We start from the raw sequence: 23,686 nt of genomic DNA, 5'->3' as shown, positions 1-23,686 counted from the left end.
ACCGCAAGGCCGTAAAGTTCTATGCGGTTTACAGTAGTTAAAAAAAAACAATAAAAGAAGTTGAATAGAACTAAAAAAGTTAAAAGCCAATAGTTAGAGACACTAAAATGATCAAAATAGTGCATAATAAAATTTTTATAAATTAGCTGCCTAAATACTTCGAAAACAGAGATGTTTTTAGATGTCTCCTAAATTCCCCATAAGTTGTCAGTAAGCAAAAGCAATTGTTCTAAATCCTGACCCCATAACGCTGCCCGATATGAAAAAAGATTCTGATGATGTTTTTTTAAGTTTACATCCTCTAACAGGCGGAAGAACAAAATTCAGATGTCTGTTGGTTGCAAAAGAGAAAAAGCTCAATTATAGATTTGGGAGCTAAACCAAACAAAGCCTTAAAACAGAAGCAACCAAACTTAAACTTCGCCCGCGCCTCCATCGGCAGCCAATGTAGTTAGGAGGGTGTTACGCGCTAACCGATTTATCATGCACTATATGCTATAAGGTATCCATTATATTCTATGGGAGCCTTAGCATTTAGTGCACGCTATATAGAAAAAATAAAATAAAATCAGGCAAACCCAGCAAAATAAAAGTGAAATAAGGTATGAATAGTGGGATGGAGAAATTGCAGTTAGTGGGAGGCACTCGTTTGCAGACTGGAGAGTATCACATCGAGTTCCATAGTGTTGATGAAATAGAATTGATTTCAATAGTTTTCGGAAGGAGAAGTAGGATGTTTTCTCCAGGAGCAAGTACTGTATTTAGTTCAGGAGAGATTTCTGCAGTAAAGTTTTGCAGTTTTTCTTGAAGCGCATGTCACTTGCCATTTTTCTTTCATTTAGAGTTTTTTGACCAAGGTAGATCCTACCACAAAGCACCCTGCAGGAAAACTGGGGTTTGAGTTGGGGAATTTGTACACTGTGATCTTTTACAAACAAGAACCCTATTCTTTTACCTGAGCTAGTGAGGCAGGAGTGATTCTGGTACTTCTGCCAGCTACCTTCCTCTATTGGGGGAGGGGAGGATTGCTAATACCTTCTTTCGCCTTTCTGAATTCACAATCAAGGTCCTTACGCATAGGTGTCGGAACGGGGGAGGCCTCAGGGGCCATGGCCTCCCCCCAAGTTGGTGTTTGCCAGTTGGTGCCCTCCCTCCCACCCGTTTCCTGGTGTTGTACTTGAAATCTTCGAGGCAGCCTCGGAACCCCTTCCTTCTACTTCCAGGGGCACCCCTGCTCGTTGATGCTGCGCAGCAGCTGTCCTGAAAATTTAACGTACAATGCCGGGAAAAGGTAGGGGGTGGAGTCGGGAGCTGGTGACGGGTCGTGCCACAGGATTCCAACATTGATTGGATAAATGTTACATCAGGGAGTGCTAGGGAGGTAAAAGTCCTAGATGTCATAAAATGACTGCTTCTTGGAACAACTGGTCCAGGAACCGACAAGAGGGGGAATTATTTTAGATGTGGTCCTTAGTAGAATGCAGGGCATTGTAGTGGATGTAACTGTTGGGTCCACTGGGATACAGTGATCATAACATGATCAAATTTGAGCTATCTGGAGTGATGTCGCTAAAGAAATCTACTGTAGCGGCATTTAATTTTCGAAAGGGCCACTGTGAGAAAAATGGCTAAAAATAAGCTAAAAAGATTGGTGGCAAAGACTAGGACTGTAAATTAGGCATGGATGTTATTTAAAAATATCATCTTGGAAGCCCAGACCAGATGTAATCCACATATTAACAAAGGTATGCGGAAAGAACTCAAAACATGAAATTGATGATCTGCTGTTAGCGATCTGTAATCCATCTCTAAAATCAACCTGAAGATAGGAGGGTGGCTAATGTTATGCCATTATGCCAATTTTTAAAAAAGGGTTCCAGGGGATATTATAGACCAGTAAGCCTGACTTCAGTGCTGGGCAAAATAGTGAAAACAATTATAAAAATTAAAATTGTGGAACATGCAGACAAACATGATGTAATGGGACAGAGTCAGCATGGGTTCAACCAAGGGAGATCTCGCATTAACAATTTGCTTGACATCCTTGAAGAAGTGAATTAACATGTGGATATAGGTGAGCTGGTTGATGTAGTATATGTAGATTTTCAGAAAGCTTTAGACAAAGTTCCTCATGAGAGGCTCCTGAAAAAATTAAAGAGTCATGAGATAGGCGGTTCAGTTGTGGACTTAGAATTGGACAGAAAACAGAAGGTAGGGTTAAATGGCCATTTTTCTCAATGGTAAATAGTAAAGGTAAATAGTGGAGTGCCACATGGATCTGTACTGGGACCAATTCTATTTAACTTATTTATAAACGATCTGGAAATTGGAACAATGTTACTCTCAATTACTGCTAAATAAGTGCTTAACACCAATCTCTGATTGTTAATGCCTGATTAACTAATAAGTTTATGCACAGATATCTGATTCACATCCAAAGTTGCACACTCAACAGAATCTGGCGGAATGCGTATTTTTTTATGGTTCATCCGTGCGAGTGGGCCTCATTACATCATGACAACACCTCGACTATGGGTGTTGTATCTTAAGAACTCTGTTCAACTATGAGGCTGAGAAGATCTTTTAAGTCCCGAGCTTTAGGTTTTGTTTATTTATATTCCGCCTTTATCAAGACAGAGCACAAAATAACATACACAATAAAATTACATACAAACACCTACAATAATATAAAAAAAATATTGCAATACATAAACCAAAATCCTTCACATCCACGAAACTGGATAATTACATATTCTTTTCCAGGTCTGCTCAGAGATACAGAGCTGTAATTTTTTTTTTACCCAATTTTAAATCTATTTGGAAGTTTGGGGTTTTTTTAGATGACATTTTGTGTCTGTATTTTGGGTTATTTGTGGACCTTCTGGTCTATGAAATAACACGTACAATGCAGCTTGGCATAGCATTCTGACATAGAAAGGAATAGAATTGATAAAAATATAATGTTATCCTGGCAGGATGAAAGCAACAACATTATGAACATTACTGCAGGATGAAAGACATTTTAAAACATTTTGACAAGAGGATGAAAGAAACATAAACCCTCTCTACATTAAGTACTGAACTAGAACTCTACAGCTACTGATGGAGAAAATGAGAACAGAGGATGCCAAATGATAAAATAAAAGTACACTTCTCCCTCCGATTCGCGGGGGATAGGGGCAGAGCCGGACCGCAAATGGCGAAAAACCGTGAATATCCGACTCTGACCCACCCCCGCCTCCCCGGCCTTACCTGGTGGTCTAGCGGGCTTTCAGGGCAGGAGCGATCTTCCTACGCTCCTGCCCCGTGCAGATCACCATTAGGAAATGGCTGCTGTGAGTTCCCGTAGTCTCTCGAGACTATGACGGGAACTCTCTACAGCTATTTCCTAATGGCAAAGTGCACGGGGCAGAAGCGTAGGAAGATCGCTTCTGCCCCAAAAGTCCGCTAGACCACCAGGTAAGGCCGGGATGCCGGGGGCGGAAGACTTAACGATGTTTTTTTTTTTCTTTTTTCCCCCTCCCCAAAAAATTGTGAATATGAGAAACCGCGATTCCCGAAACCGCGAATGGGGAGGGGGAAGTGTACACACACGGACATTTAAGAGGAGCACTGTGGTTGTGACCAAGTTTCTGCAAGAATCTATTTCTTTATTTATTGGGATTTATCAACCACCTTTATGAAGAGATTCATCCAAGGTGGCATACCAGGATTCTATAAAGCTGTGTAACTAAATTTCTAACCAATGCACAAATCCAGTACAGATCCATTTGAGCACACAAGTTATAGAACAGTGTCAGTTGTGCATCTAAATTAATTGTTAAATTAGGTGCTAATTGGCATTAAGGGGGAAAAGCTCGAAGATGTGCCAAAGGTTAGCTGGAGGTAGGGCGCCCTACTGCCGGCTAACCAACCAGGTGGCTACCTCAGCCTCAAGACTTTCTTCCCCAGCTTAGTGCTAATACAAACTTAGAAGGTCAAACACTATCTTCTTCTATCTGGCTCTTTATACAGGATTCCTAAGGCTTTATTAGCAGCAATCAGCTTCTTGGCAGTTTACTGCCACTGCCATCCATTGGATTCTACAATGTACACATGAAAACCCCCCAAACACTAGGTACTTTTTCCTTTGTCCTGTCTACATATGCCAAGAGAAGTTCAGCTCCTGCAGCCTTTCTATTCTGAACTCCTCTGGCATCATTCTTTGGTCAGCCGACCTCCATTTTCTCCCTGGGACTGGTCGGCTTCTTCCAGGAATGTCAGAACTGAGGGCTCCTACCTTCTCAGAGTCATTCTTCGCAACTCCCCCATTTTTTTTCAGCTTTCCACTCCTCAGAATGTTATCTCTCAGGGCTCTGGAATCTCCTACCCTCTGTGGGATATCCGTGCAGATTTTCTCTCCCACCAAAGGCTCTTGTCCTATTCTGTATTTCTAGTAGGGTATTTGTGTTTTGGTGAAGGAGGCAAAGATGGGCATAACCAACCTTACTCACCACACCACTTTATTGTCAAATATCTTAATTATTTATTAAAAATAAAATTCTACTACGTACCATCTACTATTCTGTGCAGCTCATGACATCTGATACTCTGGATTTTGGTTCCGGTTGCTTTCTAGAAGCTACAAATAATTTGAATGAAATAAATCTAATAAAGTCTATCTCTGTATTACATACATTATTCCCTATGTACCTTTATATTCAAAGGTACATCCACATTAGCTATTAAATAAATAAATATTACCTTTCAACTACACAGACAAAGTTAGTAAATCTTCTTGAAGAATATTCTATGCCTGGAGCAAGATTAATTGTACTAATTCATGACATTTGTGTGGGTATTAAAAGATGGCAATACTGAATCCCTAGGGCCAAATATTCAGTGCAAATTACGCAGGTTCCAGTGATATGCGGGCCCCCAGCTGAAGAAGATGAGCAGGCAAATTTAGGACAGCTTTTGAGCCGAATATCGGGCCAGGGCCCGAATAAGTTTGGTTTTTTTTGTTTTTGCAAATCTAAATTCTCCCTGGAGTCCCTGATCCCTTGATCAATGCCCTCTTCCCCAGCCTACAACCAAACCTTCCCCTCCCCCTCCCCCCTAATGTGTAGGTAGGCCCCCTCCCCCCCTCGGGCCTAACTTTGTCCCTGGTGGTCCAGAAGAGGCAGAGGGGGAAGGAGCGAAGTCCCCTTGCTCCTGCTTCTTGGCTGAACATATCTGGGGGATAGTCTTTCTTTACCAAATGTTACCGGCTCAAATTTTCCCTGAACGAAAAATAAATACTTGGTATGCGCCATCTGTTTCTTGAATGAATGGATGCTGACCTGTAACATTCCAGCGAGGAATGCAAATATCTGTTTCTCAAGTGCTACAACAACAACAAAACCAGACTGTTTATTGATAACACTGGCATTGGTTTTCTTGCAAAGTACAATCTCATTGTCATGTCTCTCTGGAGAACCAGAAAAGCCTGTAAATTGGTCCTTAGTGGGTAAAAGGACTGCTATTCATTTCTACACCACTGAATCAACTCCCATTTGCAGCCAAGATGAAAGAACAGATACAGAAAATATAATTTGGCTTGGGGGGGGGGGGCATTTTTTATTAAGGTTTTCTTGAAATTAGATTTTTAAAATACCCATGATGTCCAATATTCAAATAAAGTGGCATTTCTTTAAAAAAAAAAAAATGCCGGGGGCAACATTTAAATCTATTCTGTACATTCAGCACTGTTATTTGGATGCCGATCCGCGGACAGCCATGATTGCAATGATACATTCAGCCAATATCCATATAGCTATGCGGTGTGAGTTAGGCAGCCTTTTGTTGGCTTAATTTATCTGCATAGCTTATGGACAGTGTCTGAATATCAGTTTCGTTTTCGCATGTTTCCATTCAACAGCGACATCTTTCAGCTCAGGCGGAAGCTCGCAGTGTTCTTCTAATTTGGTACCACATTAAAGCAGCAGGTCCCTAGCAGGATATTGAGAGGCTTTACTCATATACCCCTGAGGAAGGGTTTATTAGCTGAAACACGGACCGTGATGGGGGTCCAGCATGAAAACAGATTGAAAGACTCCTTGTTATGCCTGCATTGTTTTATGTTGATGCTATATATATGAATCAGTTATTTATGTAGTTGTAATAAATTAATTGTCCTTTAAATTCCTTCCCCACTTCTTTTTTGGTTTACATTTTCACACGTGGGGTTGTGTGTTTCCTTTGTATTGTGGGGTTTCCTTTGTTTTGTCTGAATATCACCAGCTACTGTATTTGTAAAGATAGGCAAAATGCCCACAATTCCCATCTTACTCCACCTCGGCACTATCCGGATAGTGCTGGGGTGGTCTGTAAGAATTTTCAGCGGCACTAGCCAATTAGTGCTACTGAAAATTAACAGATAGGGCACCTACCTGTAGAGTGGCTGTCACTACGTCCCTCATTTTATGATTTCAGGTGCAAATTTCCATGCCTTGTGTGTGCAGACCATAGAATAGTAACTGAGCATGCATAAATTGCTTACTCCCCTTTTTACAAAAGCGTAGCGTGGTTTTTAGCGCCGGCCACAGCGGTAATAGCTCCGATGCTCATGGAATTCCTATGAGCGTAGGAGCTGTTACTGCCACAGCCGGTGCTAAAAATTGCGCTATGCTTTTGTAAAAAGGGGGGGAGGGGTTATTTAGGCACAAACTTGCACTAATTACAAATTATCAGTAATGAGTTAATTGGCACAAATCGATAGTGTCAGGAAATAATATATTGCTGGTAATAAATCAGTTTTAAAAGTAAATAATAATTGTAATGATCACTTGTGTGTTTTAAAGATTACGTATATTGAATTGTGAGCCACTATGGCTAACAGTGAAATATAAATATTTTAAATAAAATGAAATAACTGCAAAATATTACACTGTTTAGTAATATTTATATACCGCCCCCCTCCCCTTTTACAAAAGCACGGAAGAGGTTTTTAGCGCTGGCTGGCACATAGAATGCTCTGCGCTACTCCTATGCTCATAAGAACTCTATGACCCTCAGGGCAACGCAGAGCATTCAGCGCGCTGGCCAGCGCTATAAATCTCTTCTGCACTACCCATCTGACTTTTTTTTTTTTTTTTGCGTCACTAGGGCCTATTATTAAGCTGCTTCTTGTTTCTGGCAAACTTCCTTTGGAGTGAAATTGTTCGAGCGTACAGTATGAGGTGATAAAGACGGTTGGGCATTTGACATTTAAGCGCTCTGTTTATGTCAATTTTTTTTTGATTTAATAAGCGAAAAAGATAACAATACAGGCAGTTTCCACGTTACGGACGCTCGACTTAATATGACTCATACTTAAGATTGTGGCCATGGCTTCATTTGATTTCACTGAGCAGGCTTTCCAGTGGCACAGACTCTTACACTTCTCCTGCAGCAGATTCAGGAATGATGAATGGCCACATTAAGAACAGAGTGTGGTTGTGCCTTGGAGGGAACACTGGTTACGGACAGTTGACCCTTTTGTCAACTGGGAGCAGAGGTAAGTAGCAAGAACCTTAAAATCTACAAGTTCTGAGTTACATACAAATCCAACTTAAGAACGGCTTTAAAAACGTAACTCGTTCTTAACCCGGGGACTGACTGTATTGATGTTAAGTGCAAATTGTGTCCGGTAAGCTACAAACCCGAGAATGATTATGAACAACTTAAAAAAATTGAAGGTGGACAAGCCATGGGACTGGACGGCATCCATTCCAGGATATTCAGGGTGCTCAGAGACGTTCGGGCAGGTCCACTTAAAGATTTGTTCAACAAATCCCTGGAGACGGGAGAGGTCTCGGGGGAGTGGAGAAGAGTGGATGTGGTGCCTCTTCACAAAAGTTATCACAGAGATGAAGTTGGGAAACTACAGGACGGTAAGCATTCACTTCGGTTATTGGAAAAATAACAGAAGCATTGTTGAAGGAGAGAATAGTGAAATTCCTAGAATCTAATGGGTTACAAGATTCAAGACAACATAGCTTTACTACAGGTAAATCATACCAAATGAATCTGATTGAATTCTTTGACTGGGTAACCAGAGAATTAGATCAAGGAAACGCACTAGATATAATTTATTTAGATTTCAGCCTAGCCTTTGACATGGTTCCTCATAGGAGGCTCTTGAACAAACTTGACAGGCTGAAGTTAGGACCCAAAGTGATGAACTGGATTAGAAACTGGTTGACGGACAGACGTCAGAGGGTGGATGGTTAATGGAATTTTGCTGGGAGGAAAGAAGGTGTGTAGTGGAGTGCCTCAAGGATCGGTGCTGGGGCCGATTCTGTTCAATGTTTGTGAGCAATATTGCCGAAGGGTTAGAAGGAAAGGTCTGCCTTTTTGAAGATGATACCAAGATTTCTAACAGACTGGACACCCTGGAGGGAGTGGAAAACATGAAAAAGGATCTGCTAAAGTTGGAAGAATGATCTAATGTCTGGCAACTCAAAGAAGTGCAGAGTGACGCATTTGGGGAGTAGAAATCCAAGGAAGATGTGTGTGCTGGGTGGTGAGAGGTGAATATTACATTACATTAGTGATTTCTATTCCGCCTTTACCTTGTGGTTCAAGGCGGATTACATAAGATCATAATTTGCTAACAATGTGCGCACCTTTTCAGGTGTCCCTGATGTGCCCATCCCCCTCTCATGGCCACGCCCCCTTTTTAGATGAGCACGTTGGGATTTGAGCAGATGCGTGCATCAATTCCAATTGGTGCCAGTTAGCATCAGTAATTGCTTGCTAGCGTCCAATTATTTTATCTTATCTTATCTTATCTTAAGATCGTTATGATCTTAAGAAGTACATATGAAGAAGTATTTGAGGAATAGTCCGAGCATTTTCTAATTTGCTAAGGAGCAGATTGGTAATGTAGGAGGAGTTTAGAACATTATTGGTTGTGTTAAATTGGTTTTATGTATTTTTTGAAGAGTAGGGTTTTTGTTTCTTTTTTGAAAGTTTTGTAGTCTGTGGTTGAAGTCAGCAGATTGGAGGTTGTAATGAGTAGGGTTTTTGTATTTGACATACAAAGCCGATAAAGGATTTGCTCTTTGGTGGAGAAGGATCAGAGGGAATGCCACAGGATGATTCTGTTGAATAGTCTGGTAAAATCCTTATTTGAACAGCTGGAGGTATTTGAATCAGACTCCTCAAAGTATTCTCTTCTAGGAGAGTCAGGGATTGTGCGTCAAGAGGAATGTTCATTATACGTCAATGTGTTTCAAGGCATGGATCGATTCTCTGACCCAGGAGATAACTCCTCTGCTAATGATGACGCATGCATGGAATGGGTCTGTGCAGACCCCAGTGTTCAACGTTGAGCAAAGTTGCATGACCTCATCCTCAATCGACATCTCAACATATCCTCATGCTGGTCTGAGGCAGGCATGGATGCATCTGCCCTAGCCCCGAAAGCTCTTGTTTGAGCATAGACTGGATCTCCATCTGGAGAATCGGCGTCTGCACTGGAAATGACATCCGCATGAAAGCGTCTGTGGTGCATGTTGTCTGGGCATGGAATACCTCGATGTTGAGGCAAACCTAGGAGTAGACATAATCTAGAGTGATGGACAGTGGTCCACAATGCGTCGATGCTTACTATGTATCAAGAAGGTAGACGTCTGTGACGACACCATGCCATCTTTAGAAGGGGAGGAACGTGTCTGTGTTTTAGTTTTCTTATGTGACAAGCTGCAATAATTTATGCAATGCTACATGTATAAAATGACAAGCAACTAGGCCTCTTGTGAGCAGGCCCAGTAAACATAATGCTGTCAATATACTATGGTGTGCTCACTAACACAGCTTTACACAGACTGGGCTGCATTTTCAATGAGTGCAACCAGTAGATAACATTTAAGGGGGGCATTCATCAATAGGTGCTAAGCAATTTAGTGCACACTAACTGCTAAGATGCCCGTTCTATTCCTATGGGTGTCTTAAGAACATAAGAATAGCCTTACAGGGTCAGACCAATGGTCCATCAAGCCCAGTAGCTCGTTCTCACGGTGGCCAATCCAGGCCACTAGTACCTGGCAAAAGCCCAAAGAGTAACAGCATTCCATTATCTCAGAGTAAGCAAGATTCCGGAACCCCAAATAGTAGCAACATTCCATGTAGAATCCCCAAAGAGTAGCAAGATTATAGAATCCCAGAGAGTAGCAATATTTCATGCTACCAATCCAGGGTCAGTAGTGGCTTCCCCCATGTCTGTCTCAATAACAGACTATGGACTTTTCCTCCAGGAAATTGTCCAAACCTTTCTTAAAACCCGCTATGCTATATTACCACAACCTCTGGCAATGCGTTCCAGAGCTTAACTATTCTAAGAACATAAGAATAGCCTTACTGGGTCAGACCAATGGTCCATCAAGCCCAGTAGCCCATTTTCACGGTGGCCAATCCAGGTCCCTAGTACCTGGCCAAAACCCAAGGAGTAGCAACATTCCATGCTACCGATCCAGGGCAAGCAGTGGCTTCCCCCATGTCTTAATAACAGACTATGGACTTTTCCTCCAGGAATTTGTCCAAACTTTTCTTAAAACCAGCTACGCTATCCACTTTTACCACAACCTCTGGCAACTTAGCAGTTAGCATGCGCTAAATCACTTAGCGCCTGTTGATGAAATCCCTCCATGTGTTGGCTCTTAACTTTAGCAATAAGATTTCCTACCTACCATTCTTTAAGAGCACAAACTAATGGGTAGTAAGTGCAAAGGCTGCACAAAATAAGTTCTTTACCATGCTTAAGTTTATTTGCAATTAACATGGATGCACTTAAGCTCTCCTCTTGAAAAAGGCATCAGAAGCACAATTCTATAAACTAGGTATTATCATTTATGTGCCCACATTCCCATACACACACAACTTAAGTGGTTAATGAGCCATTAACGAGAAATAATTGGACGCTAGCAAGCAATTACTGATGCTAACTGGCACCAATTGGAATTGATGCACGCATCTGCTCAAATCCCAACGTGCTCATCTAAAAAGGGGGCGTGGCCATGAGAGGGGGATGGGCACATCAGGGACACCTGAAAAGGTGCGCACATTGTTAGCAAATTATGAGTCAGCATAATTTGGCACCAACTTGGGCACCAGCATTTACAACAGATTTCAGCAGGAGTCCCTTTTTTAAACTCTGCTAAGCTAACTGCAATATTAGGATAGGGTAGTATTCTATAATTGAACCTAGGTGCCTAAGTTTCTTAATAGAATAGGCTCCCAATGTGTGGCCTAGGAGCACATAAATGGAGGTGCCAATATAAAATTATTTAGGGCAACTTTTACTAAGGTGTGCTAGCGGTTTTAGCGCACACCACAATGCCCCGCGCGCCAGACGCTAACGCCTGCATAAAGCTGGCGTTAGTTTTTCTGCGTAGCACGGGGGTTAGTGCGCGCTAATTTGCAATGCATGCTCACCCCCGTTCTACACAGAAAAACTAACGCCAGCTTTTGCAGTGCGTGCTAAAAACTCTACTGCAGCTTAGTACAAGGAGCCCTTAGTTCAGGATATTCTAGTGCAGTGGTTCCCAACCCTGTCCTGGAGGACCACCAGGCCAATCGGGTTTTCAGGCTAGCCCTAATGAATATGCATGGAGCAGATTTGCATGCCTGTCACTTCCATTATATGCAAATCTCTCTCATGCATATTCATTAGGGCTGTCCTGAAAACCCGATTGGCCTGGTGGTCCTCCAGGACAGGGTTGGGAACCACTGTTCTAGTGAACTGGCTGTTTTTAGCATGCACTAGTCATTACTGTAGGCCCATGCCAATGGTCATTGTGCACTAACTCCCTCTTTTCCGAAACTGCGATAACAGTTTCTAGCACGGGTAGCCGTGCTGAATAGCCCGCGCTGCTCATGACGCTCATAGGAACTCAATGAGCATCGGGAGCAGCGCGGCTCCCCACGTTGGAAACTGCTATCGCAGTTTCGTAAAAGGAGGCCTAAATCTTGTTCTACCTGCTTAGTAATTTTCTGCGCATTAACCGATAGGAATTAGAAACCAATTCAGAAAGATTTTTTTTTTTTTTACAGGCAAACAATGGTAAAAAAAAAAAAGGTTCTTTGAGAATAAAGGTCTCAATTTCACAAGTCTTTAGGGACAGGGATTCATTGTACCTGTATTTATTTTGCTATTCAGTATCCTTAGCCTATGTTTTATTCTCAGCTAGAATTACTGAAAAGCAAACATAATTTTAATTTCCCGCTCAAGTTTGCAGAGGTTCATGAATGCTCTATCTCAAAATGAATTAAAAATGGTAAATCAAATATGACTTCAAAACTAACTTGCACAAATAAAAAGCTGTCAATTAACTATTTTGGAGGTAGGTAATCAATGGAGATGATTTCAGCAAGACTGTGCAGGTTTTGATAGCAGGATTTACAAGTGCAAATACTCAATGAGAGCAATTCTATAAACTCAACAAAGGCCACATATCAATAGAAATGCACAGTTATAAAACTAGAATTCATTTATTATTTTGTCTCTTCCCTTACCCATCCTCTAGTACAGTGGTTCCCAACCCTGTCCTGGAGGAACACCAGGCCAATTGGGTTTTCAGGCTAGCCCTAATGAATATGCATGAAGCAAATTTGCATGCCTATCACTTCCATCATATGCAAATCTCTCTCATGCATATTCATTAGGGCTAGCCTGAAAACCCGATTGGCCTGGTGTTCCTCCAGGACAGGGTTGGGAATCACTGCTCTAGTATCTATCCAACCCCACCCCCAAACCACCCCCTCAATATGTATCCCCCCTACCATTTCAACAATTTATCACCACCAGTCTCTAGACACCTGTGTGGCCTGCAACTCTTACAGTTATAGCATCACTCCTGCCTTAAACCCTACCCCCTACATACGCTTCGCACTAGATACTCATGTTTAAATGTTCAGATTACATATATGTGAGTATGTGCGCCCATGTACTTGTTAATGTTAGTACACTTTTCCCTCCGGATTCGCAGTTTTAGGACTCGCGACTTCAGTTTTCGCGGGGTTTTTTTCCTCGCTGGCTCCTCCCACAAATGACATCATCCAGGAGTGCCGTAAAAAAATTTTGTCGTGTTTTTCCCAGCAATTGCTTCAGCGAAAGTGCACAGGGGACGGCCAGAAAGCGTGATTCACCGTGCAGAGAGAGAGAAGTTCGCATTTTCACAGCACTAGATTCACCCGTGCAGAGAGGAAAGGCCTGAAAGCGGCAGGGCGCATTTGTCTTGCGTTCTTTTGACGGGTCGCCTGAAATTCGTTTTCACAGCCTGAACCCCCAAGCCTTGAAGATAAGTTCCAGGTACATGCTACTGCACTGTATATCAGCAAAGCTTTAACAATGTACAGTTACTGTGCACTAAAATGCAAAAACTGCAATAAAAAACTTGGTTTTCAAAAGCAATCGCAAATATGAACCTAGATTTTTATTTGCAATTTCATCATATTCGCGAGGGATTTAACAAAAAACCCACAAATAATAAAGACAAAATTATTCGCTTTTTTTTTTTGTATTCACAGCCTAGTTTTGCTCGTATCCATCGCGAATCCGGAGGGAAAAGTTGCATTTTGCCTAAGTACTGTTTTGCAAAAGACCTGTTTAACTTACACCTGTAGGTCATATTTCAAGGTAGGCATACCCAGGGGTGGAGCACGGGTGGGCTATTTAAGTGGCCAACCACATTTAGGTATCCACCACTTAAGCTGGCTCAACAGGTGATGTAAGTACGTGCACCTAGATAACGGGAATCCTGACACTGTTGCATCTAGGTTCCATTATAGATTAGACTCCTACCACACGTCTTCGGGGCACCCAAATGCGGGTGCCTAGTTACAGAATTGCCCGCATTGTGTCTACATGGTCAATATGGTTGTTGGTGCAGCCTATGCAGGCCAGAAGAGTTTGCATATATTTCTAGATGTTGGCATTTTCACTTGCTCCAGTTTGGGTATACCAGATAACTGCTGGTTTGGACTTGAGGTTCACATGAGTAATTGGAAGGCACCGTGCTTGCTTCTCTGACATTTAAAACTACCTCAAAATTATATATATATATATATTTTAAACATCAAGATATTTTTAGCTTAACTCCTTGATTTGCTTTTCCTAGATAACAAATTTAGTGAAATTCAGCTCTTACGCAACATGTAAGTACCAGCACATTTGCATTAAAAATTTTGAGTAATGATGCTCTTTTCTGAACACATTCTTTCATAAAATTGCTGTTCTCAACTGTACATGCTGAAAACTACACATGAATTTCACTACATCCTTCTGCATATTTTACAAAAGGCTCCGAGTATAGTAAGCCTTTTGTCAAATACTTGGGAAACTGTGCATGTCCTGACTTGGACATCCCCTTCCCCACCTAGATGGCCTTTCAATAGTTGATATCAAAGGACATATAGTCAAAGAAATGCCCTGTAGATGAATATCACAGTAACTATGACTAATTCTCTTGACAAGGAACCTTTCAGACAAGTTCTTGCAATTATATAGACTTTCTTGACTTACCTCCTCGATGGATAATCAAGGAAGTATCACTTCCAACAGGACATTCTTTAAGTATATCCACTACTTCTGCATGGTTCAGGTTCTGTACATTCTGCTGGTTGATCTCGACAATGAGGTCACCTTCACACAAACCGGGGCACCCCTGGATGTCTAGAATTTGCTTTACTCTCTGTCCCGTGGGACTGTCTGCTATGGTGAAGCCAAAGCCCTGGGCCCCTTTCACAATGGTTAAGGTCATGAGTTCAGCTTGTGTGGCCCCAGAAGAAGCCATTGAAATATTATCATCATGGATAGGTGGTGGTGGGAACGTGCTATCAAGCTGACTATCTGCTGGAATGGAGTGCAAAGAGTGTGGTGGTCGATCTGCTACATCTGGAACAGACTGAGAGGTCCTAGAAATGTATTCCAAATAAGTTTCATAGTTATTTCTTCCATTTACCACTACCGGTGGTCTCTCTATTACTGAAAGTGGTGACACCATGCTGCTGGCAGGATCTTCAGGATCAAAGGGCAAAGGGTATCCACGACATAGCACCAGGTTGACACTCTGTCCAATGGGAACAGACTGGAAGAGTTTGACCACATCTGCATGAGTATGCCCAAGGACACAAACTTCATTAATATAGACAATGACATCACCTACAAGGAGAAGAAAAATGATTGACAACATGAGTTAACGTCAATTACTTTTGACATAAAGGAATTGAATTGAATTTTTTATGAGACCAGTCAAAAAGGGCTCTTTTTATTCTCCTGCAAGCTAAGACAAAAATCAATTAGAACAATATCTACATTCATGGGAGGTATCTCAAGGTTACAGAGCACTGCCAACCCCCCCCCCCCCCCCAGTAAAAATAATAATTTCCTGGTTTGTCAAAATCTAGATATTACTTCATAGCCAAATGGAAGCTGAAATAAAAACAGATGCCTAAACACTCCCACTCTTTCTAAAATGCATAGCACATTATTAATTTAATAACCTAAAATACAAATAATTCATTTTATTTATATTACTTATAGACCTCAAATCTCCAAATTCTATGCAGTTTACAAAATAAAACATTCACAATATCAATTTATAGTACACAAGACTAGGTAGGGAAACAAAAACCAAAAACGCATCAGGCTATGCACAATCAGCAAATATCTCTTATCATCAACCTGTTTCATAAAATGGAAGAAACAGTGTTGTTTTTAATTCTTTCTTAAAAGCAGCAAAGTTTGTCAGTCTACACAGACCTGGAACTAGACTGTTCCACAATTTGGGGCCCATCAAGTTTAAAAATAGATGCCCTGCAAATCTCCAACCTAATTGTCTTGAATGAAGGAACTTCCAATAAAAGCCTGTCAGAAGCCCACATCGTCCTAACAGGCTGAAAAAAATTAGCAGCAACTACAGCAATTACAATTATTTCTTTCACAAGTGGGCAGGATGAGTCTTTTTCAACCATAAAGTTGTTCTCTTAAGTCTGAATCTACGATACACAGCTAAATTCTAGCTATTCAAAATAAATGCAATTCCTCTATTTTTTTTTTTGAACAGCCAGACTTATGTCTTAAGATACCCAAAATATTCTGAATCCCTCCAAAGATGGAACCCCCCAAAAAATTTATTTTAAAAATTTGTATACTGCCTAATTTCTAAGCAGTTTCCAAGCAGTAAACATTCATAAAATTCACAATCTCACTGCCAAGACAGATAGGGAAAATACTTGAGAGTACCTGATTACTATTCATAATGGGTAAATCTCTTCAAGAAAAGGTAGTAAATAAATAGATACAGGCAGTCCCCGAGTTACAGACGTCCAACTTAAGTACAACTTGTACTTAAGAACACGGTTGCGGCTTCATTTGATTTCACTGAGCAGTATTTCCAGTGGCCTAGGCTCCTACACTTTTCCTGCAGCAGATTCAGGAATGATGCATGGCCACATTAAGAACAGTGTGTGGTTGTGCATGCTGTACCTTAGAGGGAATACTGGTAGACTAGGGACAGTTGGTCCTTTTGTCAGCTGAGAGCAGAGGTAAGCAGCAAGAATCTTAAAATCTACAAGTTTTGAGCTACATAGAAATTCGACTTAAGAACAGCTTTAAAAATATAACTCGTTCTTAACCTGGGGATTGCTTGTAATAGTGCATACACAACTAGAACATACATTCTTGCCACCTCAATCAAAGTGTTTTCTTATAGACTTATCCTCTAATGCAATGTGATGGCATAATTTCATTCCCTTATATTTAGGGTTCAGAAATGTGCCATTATGAAGGTGGAAGAGCAGTGAACATCCGAGTCCTCATGTTGTTTCTCATTTCCACAATGCAACAGCTTCTCTTGCTTTTATGTCCCTTTGATTTGCTGGGGTGAAGCTTAGATTTTTTTTAGGGGGGGAGGGAGGTGTAGAAAAGGTTCAGATAATTCAAACTACAAAATCAGATTTCTCTCTAGTCTTTTCTGTCTTCCAGTAATCAGACAACTTATTCTCTTTTTTTTCCCTCTTATTACAGATTTCCTGCCTCTAGCAACTGAACTGGTTGCTAAGCTTCCTCTTGCTGAATTTTTCCAGGAAGTTCTGCATTGTTCCCAGTTCTTCAATAATTGGTCTGCTTGAGTGTGGAAAAAAAAAGGATTTGAAGTGCTATTTAAAATCTGTATTTATGGCCAATTAATCTATCCATTGCTGCTTCAATCTAAAATACACAAATTAACTTGTTGAGCTGCCTACATACAACTAGGACTCAATGTACTAAAAGGAAGAGGGTCAGCAAGTCCATTTATGTTACCCTTTCATGTAAATCCTCCCCTCCCAGCTTTAAGAATACATTTGCATTTATGGCAAAAGTTTGGTCATAATAGATAACATAGTAACATAGTAGATGACGGCAGATAAAGACCTGAATGGTCCATCCAGTCTGCCCAACCTGATTCAATTTAAATTTTTTTTTTTTTTTTCTTAGCTATTTCTGGGCGAGAATCCAAAGCTTTACCCGGTACTGTGCTTGGGTTCCACCTGCCGAAATCTCTGTGAAGACTTACTCCAGCCCATCTACACCCTCCCAGCCATTGAAGCCCTCCCCTGCCCATCCTCCACCAAACGGCCATACACAGACGCAGACCGTACAAGTCTGCCCAGTAACTGGCCTAGTTCAATATTTAATATTATTTTCTGATTCTAAATCTTCTGTGTTCATCCCACGCTTCTTTGAACTCAGTCACCGTTTTACTCTCCACCACCTCTCTCGGGTGGTGGAGAGTAAAACTGTGACTCTTGATATTTCAATGCTTTTTTAAAATTTTTATTTTGCAAACAATACCAATTAACTTTTAGATCTCTTGTTTCCACATACCTCCCCTCCTCCAGCAATCATGATTACTTCATATTATGTAGGTAATAGCCTATGAAAGGCTGCTTGTAATCTCAGTCCTGCTAGAGTAGTGGTAGTAGTACATTCTCTCCGGATGTTTTTTGGCTGATGATGTGGGTGGAGGAGGTTTGAGCTGTTATGCTCTGCCGCGATAATACCCGAGGAGTTTCGTCAGCCGTAAGCCTGAAGTCATTATGCCGTTGTATAGATCCATGGTGAGGCCCCATCTGGAATACTGCGTACAATTCTGGAGGCCTCATTACCGCAAGGATGTACTGAGGCTTAAGTCATTCCACGAATGGCCACCCGGATGGTCTCGGGACTCAAGGATCTCCCGTACGAGGAACGGCTGGATAAATTACGGCTATACTCACTCGAGGAACGCAGAGAGAGGGGAGACATGATCGAGACGTTCAAATACCTCACGGGCCGTATCGAGGTAGAAGAGGATATCTTCTTTTTCAAAGGTCCGACGGCGACAAGAGGACATCCATGGAAAATCAGGGGCGGGAAATTGCAAGGCGACACCAGGAAATACTTTTTCACCGAAAGAGTGGTTGATCGCTGGAATAGACTTCCACTTCAGGTGATCGAGGCAAGCAGCGTGCCTGATTTTAAGAAGAAATGGGATCGTCACGTGGGATCTCTGCACAGAGATAAATAGGGGAGGGTCATTGGGGTGGGCAGACTAGATGGGCCGCGGCCCTTATCTGCCGTCTTTTTCTATGTTTCTATGAGGCCTTTTCTTCTGTTGAAATAGTGCTCTTTAGTTTGCAAGTGGAGCATTTTTCATTCATTTATTTATATTCATTTACCTGCTTCCACGGTTTTAAATCGATCTTCATATTTCAGCATCACTGTCAAAGGGCATAAGTGCCGGCTAACACAACTCTTAAGGTGCTAACTCTTATGTGACAGGCCATCAGTCATTCTGTCCTGACTTGATCAACTTTCATCACCTGCTTCGGGAGTACGGTGACTCCATGCGGCTGAAAGACAATGGTGCAACAGTACTCATTTCATTGTTCTCAATGCAACATATGGGTTGGTGCAGTTAAAATGCTACTCCAGATTTTCACTAAATTTTTGGATCTCCTTTTCCCCCATTCGACGCATAGTACCTCCTGGCCTCGTACAATCCAAATTAGAATCATGCACAGCATTAAAATCACCCCCAATAATTAAAGAGACCTGAGCAAAAGGCAATAATAATCGGGTTAAATTGGTAAAAAAAAACAACAGATCACTATCATTTGGGGCATATACATAGCAAAAGACAAAATTCTGTTGCTCTATAATCCCTTGACAGAGTACATATCGCTCTCCCCGACTCTCCTCTGGCCACCCCGACTCTCCTTTCGCCCTCCCCGACTCTCATCTGGTTGCCCCGACTCACCCTGACTTTCGGTGCACTGCCCCGACTCTCCTCTGGTTGCCCCGACTCACCGTTCACCCGCCCTGACTTTCGGTGCACTGCCCCGCCTCTCCGTGCCTGTCCCCCTTGAAGTCCTGTCCCCCCTTGAAGGTCTGCCTGTCCCCCTTGAAGATCTGCCTGTCCCCCCTTGAAGTCCTGTCCCCATCCTAAAAGCCTGATGCCCCCCCCTCGACGTCCGATTCTTCTCCCCCCTCGGCAGGACCACTCGCACCCCCACCCCGAAGGACCGCCGACTCCCCGACAATATTGGGCCAGGAGGAAGCCCAAATCCTCCTGGCCACGGCGACCCCCTAACCCCACCCCGCACTACATTACGGGCAGGAGGGATCCCAGGCCCTCCTGCCCTCGACGCAAACCCCCCTCCCCCCCAGCCGACCCGCGACCCCCCTGGCCGACCCCCACGACCCCCCCCCCCCCCTTCCCCGTACCTTTGGAAGTTGGCCGGACAGACGGGAGCCAAACCCGCCTGTCCGGCAGGCAGCCAACGAAGGAATGAGGCCGGATTGGCCCATCCTTCCTAAAGCTCCGCCTACTGGTGGGGCCTAAGGCGCGTGGGCCAATCAGAATAGGCCCTGGAGCCTTAGGTCCCACCTGGGGGCGCGGCCTGAGACACATGGTCGGGTTTGGCCCATGTGCCTCAGGCCGCGCCCCCAGGTGGGACCTAAGGCTCCAGGGCCTATTCTGATTGGCCCACGCGCCTTAGGCCCCACCAGTAGGCGGAGCTTTAGGACGGATGGGCCAATCCGGCCTCATTCCTTCGTTGGCTGCCTGCCGGACAGGCGGGTTTGGCTCCCGTCTGTCCGGCCAACTTCCAAAGGTACGGGGAAGAGGGGTGGGGGGGGTCGTGGGGGTCGGCCAGGGGGGTCGCGGGTCGGCTGGGGGGACGGTCGGAGGTTCTTGGGGGGGGCGGTCGTTGGAGGGAGGGGGGTTTGCGTCGAGGGCAGGAGGGCCTGGGATCCCTCCTGCCTGTAATGTAGTGCGGGGTGGGGTTAGGGGGTCGCCGTGGCCAGGAGGGTTTGGGCTCCCTTCTGGCCCAACTACACAAAGTACGGGGAAGGCGGGTGGGGGTGTCGTGGGGGTCGGCCAGGGGGGTCGCGGGTCGGCTGGGGGACGGGCGGAGGTTCTTGGGGGGGGCGGTCGTTGGGGGGGGGGGGTTTGCGTCGAGGGCAGGAGGGCCTGGGATCCCTCCTGCCCGTAATGTAGTGCGGGGTGGGGTTAGGGGGTCGCCGTGGCCAGGAGGGTTTGGGCTCCCTCCTGGCCCGATATTGTTGGGGAGTCGGCGGTCCTTCGGGGTGAGGGTTCGAGTGGTCCTGCAGGGGGGGGATGTATCGGACGTCGGGGAGTCGGCCGGGCAAGAGGGCTTGGGCTCCCTCTTGCTCCGATCGTGGATGCGGTGCGGGTGGGAGCGCGTGCGAGCGGTCGTTCGGGGTGGGGGTGCGAGCGGTCCTGCTGGGGGGGTGAATCGGGCGTCGGGCGGGGTGGGAACTATGTTTAAAAACTTTTGTATACCGCGCTCAGGCATATAACGCGCGAGGGGTATGCGCGGTACGTAAAATCACGTATAACGTGCGCGTTATATCCGCGAAAATACGGTACTATTACAATCCCTGCTGTGAATTATAGTGGCATTGGAACACGATTGCTCATCAGTCATTGCACATCTCCAAACCCATAGCCAAGAGATGGCCAACGGCTCACTACAGGAGCTGCCAAAAAATTGCTTTGTTGCAAGGATACACTATCACGTAGATCACAAAAAATGAGTCACAGGAAATAGAATATAGTAATTTATATAATTCCCTGTGCAAACTTGCTTAAGATAGAACCTACCTAAATACATAACATCGATTCTGTTTCTGGAAAGCGATTCGCTAGAATCTGGAACGTGTTTTGGAATTCATTCCCTACCACAGCGAGAAGTAGACTGTTGAATTTGTGACCTTTTCATTACCTCATTACCTTTATGGACTATTGGTTTTACAGGATTGGGGGAGGGGTGGGTTACCTCTCTGCTTCCTTTTATGGTTTATTATTGAATTAGTGCAACCTTCCTGGCTAGATACTTGTTCCTTTCATGAGGTGGACTTCATGTATGTTGATATTGTTCTTTTTGCAATATGCTGCTCAATGAAAACGATTTATACATAATTCCCTGTGCACGGGTTGATCCACTCTATATACTTTATAGCAGTCACACAAAAGCTAAACTTGCCACAGGCTGCACATCTTATGCCATTCTTCACAATAATTATGGGATGCAAGTAAATAAGAATGAATAAGTTGATCACAAATGTTTCTGTCTTTGGTAAAGGCAATGCAGAGTCCCGATGAACAGCTGAACAATAGACCAAAACATTCCAATGTTTCTTTGACATCTTGGCAATCTGTGGAGTCAAAAGCAGAATAGCCCAAGTACGCAAACTCATCTGTTCAGATCTTCGTGTGTGTGGTACAAGGGCTCTTTCGGAAAAATTGCTACAGCAAATAAACTCAATAGGATAACATCTCTCCAGTAATCACCTGGCCAGTATGCCAGCTTGGATCTAAAACTTTTCCAGAAGAGTTGAACAGATACGACAAAGAAATACAAGAACTGGCCCGCAGGTAAGACTTTTCTTAAATTATTAGGATGGCATCTATCAAAACTCCAACTGTTGCATTCCACTGGCTTCCACTAAATGGAAGTATGAAACTGTCCATCATCTTTCTGTACCAAAACATTCCCTGGTATTCTGGTATTTTTTTGATGGTGATTTAAAATTTATCTCCTTGTGCCTAGATGGAAGATTATCAAGGATGCTAAAATCAGGTGAATTACCCTAAAAAAAGCAATGACAATGAAATAAATATTTAGGCTAATATTCAGCTGGTGTGGCTACTGTATTAAGTGGGTAATTCTATAAGGGGTTGCCTCTTTTTATTTGCCCCAATGCCATTCAGTAAGAGCCTTTTCTATAATGCCATCTGGGCACCTGGATTCCATCACAGAATATTACTCTAACCTGGCATCTGCACACTTAACATATTAAAAAACCATCAAGAAACTGAGACATATCCAGAACACAGCCGTTCGACTAATATTTGGTTTGAAAAAATCCGCCCACATCACCCCATACTACAAGAAACTTCACTGGCTACCTATCGAGGCCAGAATTATCTTCAAATTTGGTTGCCTCTGCTTCAAGACTCTCTTCGGCATCGCACCCACCTACCTCCTGAAACACCTCACCCACCTACCTCCTGAAACACCTCACCCTACAGGACAAACTCTGTTTTTCACGCAGAACACTACTGTTCACACTTCCTTCCCCCAAACGATGCAAATTCAAAAGATTCCTTAACAGGACACTCTCCATTCAAGCAGGGATCTGGAACAACACCTTAAGTGACTTCATTCTGAACTCACTAACATACCATTCATTCAGAAAATCACTAAAAACCCACCTGTTCAACAGATTTATCTGACCCTTCAATTCTGCTTAACACCTACCATGCCTTACACATCTGTTCCCTCTTTTCTCCCAGTCACCTTTCTGTCTATCTATTCCTCCCAAATCTAATTGATGTAACGTCACTGTACTTACAGCTCCACTTGTTGTATACTGTCTTGAACTGAAAAGGTATGATGGGATATAAATAAAGCTATTATTCTTATTATGTATATATCCCAGTGGCATGCAGTCAGGGCCTTCAGGGGATTCACCCCATCCCCTAAAGGCCCTGAGGGTACTGCTCTGAATTCTATTGGTTGAGCAGGCAACAGGCAGCTGCTGCTCAGCCAATCAAATTCAGATCAGTACGGTCAGGGCCTTCAGGAGGATTCGGAGAATCCCCACCCCAAGAGCCCTGCTTTTTTGGGAGGGGTTACTTTTTGCTTGATGCAGTTCGACTGGTTTAGAAGGCTGCTTACTCAACAAAGCAAACTGCAGCATGCAAAAAGTAAACAAACAAACAAAAACACAGGGCTGTAAAGTTGGGGGTTCACTGAATTCCCTGAAAGCCCTCACTACACGCCACTGATCTACCCATAGTTATATCAGCCACAGGCCTGGCATAACTGTGGCCATGTAAATGTGGCAAGGGTACACATAACTTACAGTATTCTGTAAGTTGTACATGTGGGTGGAAGATGCGCCCATGCTCCATCCATAAGTGTACCCCTTTTCATTTAAGTTCTATGGATTCAATTCCATAAATGGTGCCTAAATTTGGTTACCCCCAAAACCCAAAAGAAACAAACCCATGCATTAAGCACTGTTCTATAAACAGCACTCCAAGTTGGGTGCCTTTTATAAAATAGGGCTTAGTGTCAGGATTTGCACCCAATTTTGGGTACAAGGATTTACCTCAACTGAACCTTGGTA

General features: G+C 43.3%; 1 protein-coding gene across 6 annotated transcripts in view; it reads right to left on the bottom strand.

The window, feature by feature from the left end:
- The window catches only part of MAGI2 (membrane associated guanylate kinase, WW and PDZ domain containing 2), a 1,098,994-nt gene that overhangs the window by 212,845 nt on the left and 862,463 nt on the right, over positions 1–23,686 (bottom strand). For all 6 annotated transcript variants that reach the window (XM_033957935.1, XM_033957936.1, XM_033957930.1 and 3 more), the window contains exon 10: positions 14,525–15,163. In XM_033957935.1, the coding sequence (XP_033813826.1) occupies positions 14,525–15,163 (639 nt within the window). The remainder of the gene's footprint in view (positions 1–14,524; positions 15,164–23,686) is intronic.

Source organism: Geotrypetes seraphini, chromosome 9 (assembly GCF_902459505.1).
Source record: "Geotrypetes seraphini chromosome 9, aGeoSer1.1, whole genome shotgun sequence".
NCBI classification, from domain to species: Eukaryota; Metazoa; Chordata; class Amphibia; order Gymnophiona; family Dermophiidae; genus Geotrypetes; species Geotrypetes seraphini.
Note: the sequence above shows the minus strand (reverse complement) of the source record. Positions and strands in the feature narration are given on the sequence as shown.